Raw genomic sequence first — 13,865 nt, 5'->3', positions numbered from 1 at the left:
ATGACATCAGTAATTCTTGAAAGAATTAATAAATCTAATTTTCTATTAAAAGTGCGATTTTCATTCAAAATTACTGCTTTTATTTTTGAAAATAATTTCACTGAACTACCATTGATGCCCGAAACGGACGCGTGAAACCTTTCTTTCCTTAAATTCAATAAATCAGCGAATGCAGCTGTAGTGAAGCAGCTTTGGGAACCACAATCTAGGAGAGCACGTCCAATAACTGGATTTCCAGAAGCATCTAAAACTGAAACAAGTGCAGTTGACAAAATCACATCTCGCTCTGCTGAGGGAGTATAGCCAGCGAAAGTCCTAACGTCTTGGATAGCGGGAGAACCATTGTCAGGGGCATTGTATGGGAACTGCAATTTTTCAATTGTATCCAAAGACTGGAGAGGGGGTGTGGGTTTCGTAGTCTCTCTGACTTTGTGCAATAAGCTGTTATGCCTTTTCTCACAAGTAAAACAGAAATGTTTGGATTTACATGAATTAAGTTGATGCTGATAGCTTAGACAGTTAGTACATAAATTATGTCTCTTTACTGTGTTCCATCTTTCTTGAACATTAAGCTGTAAAAACTGCTTACATTTAAATATTGCATGATTGGGAGATGAACATAAAATGCACAAATTTTTATCACTATTTATCATTAACGATTTTGAGTTAAATTTTTGTTCTGACACATTTTTTGAGGTTTTATGATAAACACTCCTCAATACATTGTCCAAAACTTGACACCTTTTTTCTAAAAATGATAGAAGCTCTTCCAACTTCTTTGGAGCTTGCGTTTAGCTCAAATTGCTTGCGAGATTCTATGTCTAGTTTTTCTAAGATGATATTGTAACGGATTCAGTGCGACTTCCACTTTCTTGAAATGAAAACACAGTTCTTGATAAAAACACAGGAAATTTATTTACACTATGTACAGGAAAGATCTTCAACAACTGCTAAATTATTCATCAGCAATTAAGCAATTATCACACAACACCGTAAACTCAACGTTTACACGCGTATTTACTTCCAAATACGAAAACAACACAGCGAAATGCCTCGCTATAAACAGAGCAAAAATCTTCTCAGTTCGAAATATCAATCGAAACTAACTGTTTATCCATCGCTAACGGCTTAAATACACCGAAAAGAAATTTCTCAAATATTCCACACGCTTCTGTAAAGTAGTAGACCGTTATCAATTTTTATCAATGAACAAAAAGGAAATAGGGGTCGTATACTTTAGCCACATGAAAAAGGGGTTGTATATTCATTACGGGAAACTATTTACAGGTTACGTTCCTACAATAATTACTATTTACAGGATTTGTAACATTGCCCCCTTCCTAAGGACTGCACGTCCCGGGCAGTACAATCCCCAGAAAGGGTGTCGAACTTCTATCAAAAGTTTACAAATATTCACATTAATTAATAACTAACAGATACATAGGAAACACAATAATAACAAGAAATATTACTAAACATTAAAAGCAAAAAAATTATCTACAACTTTTATGTTATCAACCATGGTTGTTTACGTAATACTCATGAACTATGGCCATAGTAAGGGGCTAACCGATCATAATGTACAACCCTAGGTTTTGCATTAGGTGATTTTTGGATCCTCACTACGACGTCATTTAGTCGGTTAAGGACTTTGTAGGGTCCATCCCAATGCGACTGCAATTTGGGCGACAGACCTTTCCGTCGGATGGGATTCCATAACCAAACCTTGTCGCCTTCGTTGAATTCATGTCCAGTAGACCTTGAGTCGTATCGGGTCTTCATCTTCTCCGCCGCGATGTTGATTCGCTCTCGTGCGAAGTTATGAACGTCTTCCAACCGGGCCTGGAGATCCTGGATGTACTCCTCAGGCGATGAAGGCGCATCCGGAGGACGACCGAAGACAAGATCACAAGGTAGCCGAAGCTCTCGTCCGAAGAGCATCTGAGATGGGGCATATCCGGTAGTCTCGTGGACAGCACTGCGGTAGACCAGCAGGAACAAAGGCAGCTTCTTGTCCCAATCCTGTTGATTTCTGGAGACCATAAGCGAGAGATTATTTAGGATTGTGCGGTTAAATCTCTCCACCATGCCGTCCGATTGTGGGTGTAGTGGTGTTGTCCTAGTTTTCTCAATTCCGAGAATTTGACATAGGCCCTTAAACAAAGCAGAGATGAAATTCCTCCCTTGATCAGAATGAATCTGCAAAGGTGTTCCGTATCTAGAGATCCAATGTTGGACTAGAGTCTCTGCTACAGTGGTAGCTTCTTGATCTGGAATGGGATATGCTTCCGGCCATTTGGTGAAGTAGTCGATGGAAACAAGAATGTATTTGTTCCCATCAGCAGTTCTTGGTAGAGGACCCAGGATGTCGATGCCAATTCGTTCGAAAGGAGCTCCAACGTTGTACAGATGTAGCTTCCCTCTGCTTCTCTTCTTCGGTCCTTTACGAGCAGCACAGGCGTCACAAGAATGGCACCACTTCTCCACGTCATCCTTCGCCTTGCTCCAGAAGAAGCGCTCCCGAACTTTATTGAGGGTTTTCAAGACACCAAAATGTCCTCCAGTCGCACTACTATGTATTTCTTTCAGAACATCTGAAATCCTTGATCGGGGAAGTAGTAACTGCCACCTAGATGTTTTGCCGTCGTCAGATTCCCATTTTCGGTGTAGCACGCCGTTCCGTAAATGGAGCGAATTCCATAATGCCCAGTATCTTTTTGTTGCAGGACTGAAGATGGAAACGTCCTGCCAGCTAGGTCGCCGACTGTCACTTTCCATGAATTCCAAAATTGGTTTTATGTCGGGGTCTTCAAGTTGATCTTTTCGAACTTGGTCGTCACTCCATGGATCAGGTTCTGATGATGTTGAAGTCACTGTCACCTGATAGGCAGTAGGGCTAGTCGTTCCATACTGTTTCTCGATTCGGGAACAATAGTGGCAGTTCTCAGGACAGGGTCTCCTTGATAAAGCGTCAGCATTACCGTGAGATAACCCTTTTCGATGCTTGATCTCCATGTCATATTCCTGGAGCCGCTGTATCCATCTGGCTATCTGACCTTCCGGATTTTTGAAGTTCAAAAGCCAAGTTAATGAGGCATGATCTGTCCGAAGCAGAAATTTTCGGCCGTAGAGGTAATGATGGAAGTGTTCTACAGCTTTCACTATGGCCAGTAACTCCTTTCTGGTGACGCAGTTATTTTGCTCCGACTTTGATAAGCATTTGCTCCAATAAGCGATGACATGTTCATTTCCGTCAATTTCTTGGGATAAAACAGCTCCGATGCCCTCGTTGCTCGCATCAGTGTCCAGGATGAAGGATTTTTCAGGCTGAGGATAGGCGAGGATAGGCGTTGATGTTAAAGCCTCCTTCAGTCGTAGAAATGCATCTTCGCATTCTTTGGACCATTCAAACTTTTGCTTGCTCTCCGTCAGCTTATGCAAAGGTCGTGCAATGTTGGAAAAACCCTTTACAAACTTCCTGTAGTACGTGCAGAGCCCCAGGAAACTTCGCAGCTGATGGATGTTTTCGGGACGACTCCAACCCTTGACCGCAGATACCTTTTCTGGATCGGTTTGTACACCTTCAGAAGAGATGATGTGACCAAGGTAGTTCACTTCCCGGCGGAACAAATTACATTTGGACGGGCTTAACTTCAGATTGGCTTCCTTAAGCTTTTGCAGCACCTTCCAAAGATTTGCCAGATGTTCTTCGAAACTGCGTCCCACGATGATGATATCGTCTAAGTAGACCAGACAGGATTCGTAGGAAAGTCCTCTTAACACTGTCTCCATAAGACGCTCGAACGTAGCTGGTGCATTGCAGAGGCCGAAGGGCATCACTTTAAACTGCCGTAAGCCTTGCCCAGTTGTAAACGCTGTCTTCTCTCGGTCATCAGGGTGTATCTCAACCTGCCAGTAGCCGCTCTTCAAGTCCAGGGTCGAAAACCACTTGTGTCCGGAAAGAGTGTCCAAGGTGTCGTCTATCCGTGGAAGAGGGTAACTGTCTTTCTTGGTGATTTCATTCAGCCGTCGGTAATCGACACAAAATCTGGTGGAGCCATCTTTCTTTCGGACCAAGACGATGGGAGAGGCCCAAGGACTGGACGAGGGTTCGATGACATCATTCTCCTGCATCTCTTTCAGGAGGGTCTCGACCTCTTCCTTCTTGGCAAACGGTAGTCGTCTTGGATGCTGTTTAATAGGGGGGTGTTCTCCAGTATAGATCCTATGCTGCGTTAAATTCGTCCGGCCCACATCCTCCGATGTAGATGAAAACAGATGCTTGAAGTCGTCCACCAATTGTTCCGCAGCAGTTCTTTGATCATTCGATAACGGCGCACTCCCAATTAACTTCGATGTCAAGGACTCAGAAGACAGTCTCAGGGGAATTGATTCTTCTAATGATGCAGTTTACTGGAGTACAAGTTGCCAACACATCACCTTTTCGGATATTCCTGGGCCTTTCACTCACGTTGGCGACTCTCACAGGAATTACATCCATAGAAAGGTCCACAAGCGTAGATGCTACCAGCACTCCTTTTAGGTTATTGTTTAGGTTGGGGTATTCAATGAGTCCAAATCGAAAACTACTGCTTTCTTCAATGGAGCCAGGTATTAATGATTCTGACCTTGAGGGAATCGATAAATCTGTTTGGGCTATTATTTGATGAACGGATTTTACATCACTTTCTGCAGGGAAAACGGCTATGTCTTCTCTCATCGAGTGCAGCTCATTAGTCTTGAAGTCGAGGTTGAAGTCATACTTCTTTAAAAAGTCCAATCCGAGAATGAAGGGGTCCGTGATAGCAGCAACGAATGCCGTATGATGGTAAGTGGCATTTCCAAACACAATTTCTAAGTTTACTTTACCTTCAATCTCGATCTTGTCACCTGTCACAGTTTGGAGGGTAACGCAGGGCGGCGTCCAAAGAATGTTGAGTCCAAATTGACGAGCCACATCTGTTCTAATGATTGTAACATTGGCTCCAGTGTCAATAATCAGTTCGCAGGGAAACCCGTTTACGTATGCGTAAACAAACAGTCCATTACTGCCGCCACTCGTTGATGAAATCTGGAAAACTTTAAGATGGGGCTCATTCCAATTTGGCGACCTCCGCCCCGCGAGATTGCCATGGCTTAGTTTTCCTGGACCTGCGAGGGAGAGGTGCTCTTCCCTCTGGTTTCTTGACGAGCTTCACAGTTTCTTCGTAAGTGACCCTCGCCACCACATTTCCAGCACTTAAGTGATTGTCCATTATGGTCCTTGGGAGCCGAATTCCTTTTGAGGATTCCTGCAATTTCTTTTATTTGCTTTTCCAGATCAGCAAAACGTGACGAAACCGGATCAGGCTCATCAGTTTTCACGCCGCGGATTGAATGGCGATCCTTGCGGGTTGCTTGCTGGGCGGCCTCCAACTTCATCGCATACACAACAGCAGAACTCAGGTCTTTGACATCCGCCATCCGTAGAGCTTTCTGGATTTCCGGATCTCGAACCCCGTCGATGTAGTAGTTGAGTGCCAGGTTGTCTCGAACATCCGCAGGACAGTCACAAAAAGCAAGATGAGACAATCTCTCGACGTCCGCCGCTAGCTCTTGCAGGGTTTCCCCGGTTTTCTGGAAACGGGATTTCAACTGGAGTCGGCTGAAATCTTTCTGGCACTTCTCACCGAAGCGAAGCTCCAACGCAGATGTGAGGGCGGCGAAATCCAGGCGCTGGCTGTCCGGAAGGGTCTGGAGAATGTCCGCTGCGTCACCTCTCAGGGATGCTGCAAGATGACAGGCCTTGGTAGCAGAGTCCCATCCGTTCGCTTCCGCCACTATCATGAATTGAGTTTTGTAAACCTGCCACGAAGTTTTCCCATCAAATGTGGCAAGTTTAATGGACGGTCGAGCAATCGATGTGGGAGCGCCAAACTGTACAGAGCTGCTTTCCGCGGTCGCCAATCTCCTTTCCACGTCCTTAAAGATCTCTTCTTTAAGTAGATGAAATCTTCTATCTTCGTCTTCAAATTTATTTTCTACAGCATTGAATCGGCTTTCAACGGTATCAAATTTTTCTTCAATTGCATCAACTCGATGCTCTATGTCATTAAATTTATTTTCCATCACAGTCTTTACCGAAATAAGGTCGTTTTTAATTTCTTCTTGGTTAGACGTTAAGTCCTTTTTCAGCACCGTTAAATCGCTTTTTAACTGGTCTTGATTTGCCAACATACTTGCAGTCAGATCACTTTTTAATTGTTCTTGATTAGATACCAAACTTTCGGTCAAGTCACTTTTCACAGCATTAATTGCTTCCAGAAGTTGTTTTAATTGGTCATCCATTGCGCGAGTAATCACCATAAAAACAAAGTCTATAAATTCAAACAGTCTTTATGAAAAAATGTCCAAAGTCACACTTACTCCAAGAAAGTCCAGAAGAAGCCCCACGTTGGGCGCCAAATTGTAACGGATTCGGTGCGACTTCCACTTTCTTGAAATGAAAACACAGTTCTTGATAAAAACACAGGAAATTTATTTACACTATGTACAGGAAAGATCTTCAACAACTGCTAAATTATTCATCAGCAATTAAGCAATTATCACACAACACCGTAAACTCAACGTTTACACACGTATTTACTTCCAAATACGAAAACAACACAGCGAAATGCCTCGCTATAAACAATCGAAACTAACTGTTTATTCATCGCTAACGGCTTAAATACACCGAAAAGAAATTTCTCAAATATTCCACATGCTTCTGTAAAGTAGTAGACCGTTATCAATTTTTATCAATGAACAAAAAGGAAATAGGGGTCGTATACTTTAGCCACATGAAAAAGGGGTTGTATATTCATTACGGGAAACTATTTACAGGTTACGTTCCTACAATAATTACTATTTACAGGATTTGTAACAATATTTATCAATAAAATATCACTTAAATGATTTCTCTCATATTTGAGGACTTTAAGGGCACGAATATTTTTATTAATAGTGTCAATTAGATGTCTAAGTTCTTTAGTAGATTGTTGCTGAATTTTAGAATACTTAAGAATAGAATTTACGTGTGTTTCTACAATTATTCTTTCGTTTTCATATCTTTCTTCTAAAGCTTTAAATAATGAGTCGTAAGTGTCTTCTGCTGACATTAAATGTTTTGCTTCACCGACTAAGCAAGATTGTAAATATTGAAGTTTGTGTACATCTGATAATTGGTTGTTACTATTAATTATACTATTTAATTGCATTTTAAAATCGTTCCATTCTTCAATTTTACCTGCGAACTTTGAAATCGAAAGTCCCGGTAATCTAACTAATGCATTGTTTTTACTTTCATTGGTAGAATTATTTTCTTCATGCGTTATAAGAAATGTATAAATTCTTACCTCTAATTCTTCAGTTTTCGATTCTAATTCATTGAGATCCTTTTCAATTGGAGGCAAATCTTCATCTTTTTCAATTAGCTGATAATACTGAGAACGCAATTCTGAAGCACTTTCTTGAATTCTTTTCAAGGCTTTAAGTTTAATATCCAGTTCAATTTTTGAAAATGTCCATTCTTTGTCCTCGAAGAATAGTCCTAATTTAGTTACTTGCGTTTTTAGTGCGCCCTTTTGACGGTTTAAGGCAGTTATTTTCGCCATTTTCTACTGAGAACAACTGTTTTGAAGTTCTGTAATGCGATGCAAATAATCAATGTTCTGCTGCGAAGACGGACCAATTTGTACGATAGCTGCAATAGCGGATTGTATTTTTATGCGGAAAGGTGCTGGTAGATGCGGGGTTGTTCATATTTATGCGATGTGATGAAATTTAGGCGATATAATGAATAAAATAAGACAACTGACCACACATCATCCTTGTACCACCATTTATTGCGATCTAGAACAAAACAGAATGAAAAATGCATGCCAAAATAAAACTCGTCTGCAGATAAAAATCGTCTGCGTTATTATTCAATTCAGAGCAAGGGTAAACTTAAGCAGCGGAACTTCCCTTAACGCTAAACACACAACAGATTGTATTTATTTCTTTTTCCATCCCCCCCCCCCAAACTGGACCTTTCGCTGTATCTATATTACATTACATTTCATAGTTGTGCGTATTAATTCAATGAAAACGGCGATATTTTTTTATCTTTGTTAAACGCTACTTTTTGCACACTACGGGGAATTTGAGCTTTTTTTTTTGCTCTACTTAAATAAAAAAAGCGGTTTTTTTAATGTTCTTTGTTTTTATTAGGAAATGGGTGAGGAGATCAAAATAAATAGAGATGGATAAGAAAATGTAAAGATAGATTTTAAAGGTAGATAGCCGCCGAAGGGGGCAATCTTGGCGTAAAAATGTGAATGGCACAAAAAAAAAAAATAGAGATGGATTGATTAATACTGCTGCCAAATTTATTTAAACAACCGCCGAAGGTGGCAAACTTGAAGTAAAAAGGTAAATGACAAGTTAGCCAAACAGCCACCGTAGGTGGCTGCTTGCACATTGGGTGTCAATGCCCCCCTCCCTCCCCCACATACACCATGACTTTGAAAAAACAATTCTTTCACATAAAAGTGGAAGTGCTTTTTGTTATTTTTCGACAAAATTTGCATGAAGAGTACGTCGTTTGTGTCTCCCCTCCCCCTCCTTTAAAAATATTCCAAATGACGAAACTGGAGACAGATCTAGAAAATGTTTTATTCAAATTATTAATGATATAGATAGATATAGATTGATTGACACCGCCACGAAATTTATTTAAGCAGCCGCCGAAGGCGGCAACATTGGAGTAAAAAAACGAATGATAATACTGATTTATAGAGAAAAACATTGATTAATGTCGTCGCTAAATTGTTTAAGCAGCCGCCGAAGGCGGCACCCCTGGCGTAAAAAGGCAAATGGCGTAAAAAGGCGGACCAGCTGGTCGCCGCAGGCGGCTAGTTGTAAATAAATTGTCCCCCTCACACAAGCTCTTAAGCAAAGCAGATTGTAAAAGGGGGGGAGGGACTTTTTTCTCTTATTCTGGCTGCATTTTCATGAATGAAATGGAAAGGAAACTCTTGTAAAAATTTTGACTTAAAAGGTGTACATTTGAGGTATAGAGACAATTTTGTACTGAAAACATCGAGATAAAGGAATATTCAAGTTTTAGGTTTTGAGTTATCGAGAGTTGATTGTATGTATGTGCATTTGTTTACTGTGTGCTATCTTTTAATGTTTCTAAATCTGTAGAAACGCTTCTTTAATTGATTATCAATATGGACTTCAAGCTACGTAGTAACTATGAACCTAATTGCACAGTTAGAAGCTCTGTGTTTTTCAATGTTTGATGCATTCTATATTTTTAAAATTATTCATATATTTGTAGCACACTATTTATTAATGTATAATTTTTCTTTAGATGAATCATACTTTGTTCCTGAAACATTATTTGAAAAGGAAGGACAGAAGTGGGATTTTGCTGCAGAATGCAATTTTCTGAAAGGGTTCCTAAATGGGAGTACATGGTAACATTCATTAAATTAACATCACAAAATTTATTATTATTTTATTTTATTATTCAAAATCATTGGTGACCTATTGAATAAAACCACTAAATACTGATTCAGATCGCAGCAATATAAACTTGGTAGTCCCCTAAGCCAGTGACTCAATTCAAGCATTTCAGACTGTTTATATTTTTTCATTACTTTATTTGTACATTTACAGCAATTTTGTGTTTACATTTAAGTAAACTCTTCCTGTATGTAGTGTCAATTTAATGTTTAAGATATGTAATTAAAGCTACTTAGCTGTGCTAATTTTAATAAAAAAAACAATTTTACTGTAGCAAAAATAATTTTTATTTTTCTGTAGCAGATTAAAAACATTGTATGCAAACAGTGAGACGGATTTTACGTTTTCTGTTGGATCAGTGATAAAAGCATACCAAGCGAGAAAAAGTAAAATCGTGAGGTTGAAAATCTGTGCATATTGTTTAACAACTAACACATAATGAACTGGAGAAAAAAAGATAATAATGATGTGATGGGAGGAGTCATGCATCATCGACTTCTAGCAGATTTTCAAGGAAAAGAGCATCAGCAACTTCAATCTTCAATTTCGTGACAAAACATTGGACCAACAATACTCATAATCAGAATCCTCTCATGAAGAACAATAAAACAAAAATAATAACTAAAGAGCGACTTCAAAAAGCTGTAAAATGAATTTATTTTGTAGAAAATTGAAATCTAAAAAAAAAAATGTTTGTGTGAGTTTTGCCGATGAAAAAGGATTTTATTTTTTTGTAGAAAAACAAAAGTCTGGCCAGATGAAATTTGGGTCCGTTAGCGGACCTTTCACAAAAATTCGATCAACCAAAACGGACTGTTCACCAAATTCTGATCGACCAAACGGACCCTACACAAAATTCTGATGTATCAAAATAGATCTTTCACTAATTGTTTATTGAAAGAGCAAATCTGAAATCAAAATAATGCATATTTCTGTGCATAAACTAATAAATTTTGGAACCTTTTTTAAAGTTAAATTAGAGGGATCAGCTTTTATACAGGGTCTGCTAATTTGGCGAGAAAAAAAAAAATCAGCATTCTTAATGATATTCCTGCAAGAGATAAATAACTAATGCTGTCAAATAAGTATAATGCTTGTAGTTTGTTTCTTTAAAAGAAATTAACAGCTGGAAGTCGGTTTTGTTTTGAAAAATTTTGCTTGTTTTTTTTTTTATCATAGCTGTTTCGTAGTGGTGTTGTTATAAACTTCTCTGAAAAGGCAACATAAGCTTTTTTCTCCCCACTTGTGATTTAAACATCTGTAATGAAAAAAAAAAAAAATAGTATAGAAAATTTTAACAGCAAAATGAACTTAGAACTGCAAACAGATAGTAGGGGTGAGGCAAAAATGTGATCGCTTCGGATAGTATTACCAGCTTTAAAATTATTGCCACATAGGGTCAAACATTTGTAGTCACTTGATTAGAAAATATTCTGATCATTTTACCCGCTTGGCATTATTTGCATTTTTACGGTGCAATGTTTGAATGGTATTTTGGGAGAAAAACTATATGGGTATGAGAGAGAGAATTTTTGATGCTAACAAGGATGATTAACTTTAATAAACTTTTTTTAAAAACTGTTTTTATACTATTAATGCCTTCATTTAAAAAAATTCAATCTTTACATCTGATTTGAGAATCGTATGTTATTCTTTTTTCATGCTAACTTCGCTTTATTAGCAGGCAAATAAATGAAACGGCTCTTTATTTTTCTGTTACAACTTTTTTTTTTGAAGTTTATGAAGCAAAGTTCCATTTTCTTTAATGTTTAAAAAATTAAAATGTTGAGTCAATGTTTTAATTTTACTTTTACTTCAACTGTATATATAAATGATATGTTTATCATAGACCTCTAAAATGCATTTCTATGATAATTTTACAAAATGTATTTCGTTAAGAATGTCAAGAGTCGAAAAGTTAAATGAGAAACCACTACCTGTTTTTTTTTTTTTTTTTTTTTTTCAATTATTTTAAATGTTATACATATAACATTTCTAGAGAATAGAATTTAGAATTTAACATGATGTAGAATGGTATATACCCATTGATACTTGAAGGCTTTCCATCTCTCAGATAGCAATACCCCCCCCCCCTACCCCAAACACTAGGAAAATCCTCAAGAATGATATTCTCAACAGAAAAGAAAAACACCCAACTAAGAGTTTCAATGATGCAGTTTGCACCATCTAAAATTTTAAAATTTTGTTTGAATAAAAAAAAAAAAACTTGCCAAAATTTTTTGATTTTTCACAAAATTATTTGATTGATTAAAAAAAACACCCTGAGAAGAATCCTGGACAGACCCCTGAAAAACATAATAAGCAGATTTTTTGAAAGTGGGTAACTTAAAACCTTTTTTTGTTTCTTCAATTTGTTGCTGGTCCCCTAAAAGAAAAGTAGACTTAATTTTGATTAGAAAAGGACAGCTGGAGTATACTTTTTATGTGAAAAAAATACAGATCAATTGGTCTTTTATTTCTCGAGAAATCCGTAAAAATGTGAATTTTTGAATGTGTCCCAATACTTTTGGTCATATAGTGTATATAACATTATTAGTATAGTCATTCACAGAAAGCAGCAGAAAATGACAAAGGAAGTGGGGTAACAAATGAAACGGACAATTTAAAATCAGGTTTCTGCTGTAGTTACATACCTACTGACAGCAGCATAGCCAAAAAACTATTTCTGAAGGGGAAATGGTTGAATCTAGAGGGAGACATGGTGATATGGTTAATTTTAGTCCTTTTCCATATTAAAAGAAATGAAAATATCTGATTTTTTTTGGAGGGGAGGGATGTACCCTTCCTAAGATGTATCCTGTCCCATTTGCCACCCTCCTGGAAAATCCCTACTGATCCTTCAGCCAACAATTTTTTAAATAGATTTCTAAGGGCATTTATTTATTGCTAAGGAATTGTATCTGCAGTGTTTAGTCCTATTTCCATAAAATCATGCACTCAAATATCTTGAACGTCAAAGTGCAACAATTAATGCTAATGATATTTTCATCAATTTTTATTTTAAATTCTCTTAATTTGTTTTTCAATCAATCCAGAGCAGATGAATATTTTAAAGTATTTACAATATAAATGAATATTTTCATTAATTTCTTTGATAATGAGGTATTTAATAAAACTTATGGCAGAAAATCAAACTCATCATTTATTTTATTGATGTGATGAAAAATATTAAAAAGCTGGGCCCATGCCCTTACTTCCCCTATATCCTGATTGCACCCCCCCCCCTAATTTTGAAAGTTTGTGTCAATTAACAGGATGATCATCATCAACTCCCCATCTTTGAAAAATGTCCTGGGAAGAAATCAGGTGCTTAACTGATTGAAATGCATAAAAACACCAAATTCTGGAGATACAAGTTTTCTAGATAGTTGAGTCTATGTATATTCGTGTGTGTGTGACTACATTCACAAATTTTGCATGTAATAAGAGAACAAAAAAATTAAAAAGCAAAATTAGCTCTTACTGTTTCAAGTTAGAAGTTGGAATTAAAAAAAAAATGCAGTCAATAAAATGTAACATTACAAAACAAATTTTATCATTATGACTGAACAGTTTTCAAATCTGTAACTTCGAGAAATATCAACTAATTTCAAAAATATCAGTTTTGAGAAAGGTGATCTTAAAGTTCAATTTTTTCTGACTCTTTCTAACTTTCACTCTCGAGTTCAGAGAAATTTTGAACACTTCAAGAGATTATTGTTGCATAGTACATTAGGAATGTACATGTAATCTAAAATTATTTTGATTATACTTGAATTACAAGCATAGGTTAGTTATTTTAACTCTAAATAAAAGCAATTTGAAAAAACCAAAATAATAGGACTTACATAAATGCTTGTACTATAACTCAACAAGTCATCATAAAATTTGGGGATATTTTGTCTCCAACAGCTTGAAGAAAATTTGTTTTTTTTTTTTTTTTCGAAACTCCTATGTTATCCATGCAATGATTTTTATGGGAATTATTCAGGCGCAAGTTAGAAAAGAAGACTCAATCCTGAACTCTGAATAAAGGTCTTTGTACCTTCTTCCTTTCTTCTTCGATTTTGACTACACTAACAGTTTTTGTTGGATTTGTAATCCTGATTACAGGATGAAATTATGATTTTGAATAGGCTAATTACGATTTTAGTTACATCAAATTTTAAGGATTTTGTTTATGACTATGATTAGAGATGATGACTATGATTTTTAGACTAAGATTGCACAAAAATGTAATCAATTATGCCAATTCTGATTTCATAATCGTCAATTAATCCAAACCCGAATTAGTAAACTAATTCAAACCCTTGTATAAACAGAAAGAAGAAGCA

At 37.1% G+C, this 13,865-nt stretch overlaps 1 protein-coding gene across 3 annotated transcripts in view; it reads left to right on the top strand.

Moving 5' to 3' along the window:
• Positions 1 to 13,865, top strand: part of LOC129218032 (uncharacterized) — a 184,492-nt gene that overhangs the window by 53,561 nt on the left and 117,066 nt on the right. Inside the window, exon 3 of one of the 3 annotated variants that reach the window (XM_054852211.1) lies at positions 9,377 to 9,482. The exons of 1 other annotated variant lie outside the window; for it this stretch is intronic. In XM_054852211.1, the coding sequence (XP_054708186.1) occupies positions 9,377 to 9,482 (106 nt within the window). Of the gene's footprint in view, positions 1 to 9,376; positions 9,483 to 13,865 lie in introns of those variants that run through there. One more of the 3 variants, XM_054852213.1, reaches the window with a different exon arrangement.

Source organism: Uloborus diversus, chromosome 3 (assembly GCF_026930045.1).
Source record: "Uloborus diversus isolate 005 chromosome 3, Udiv.v.3.1, whole genome shotgun sequence".
Taxonomy (NCBI): domain Eukaryota; kingdom Metazoa; phylum Arthropoda; class Arachnida; order Araneae; family Uloboridae; genus Uloborus; species Uloborus diversus.
The sequence above is the reverse complement of the archived record's forward strand: the minus strand, read 5'-3'. Positions and strand labels throughout refer to the sequence as shown.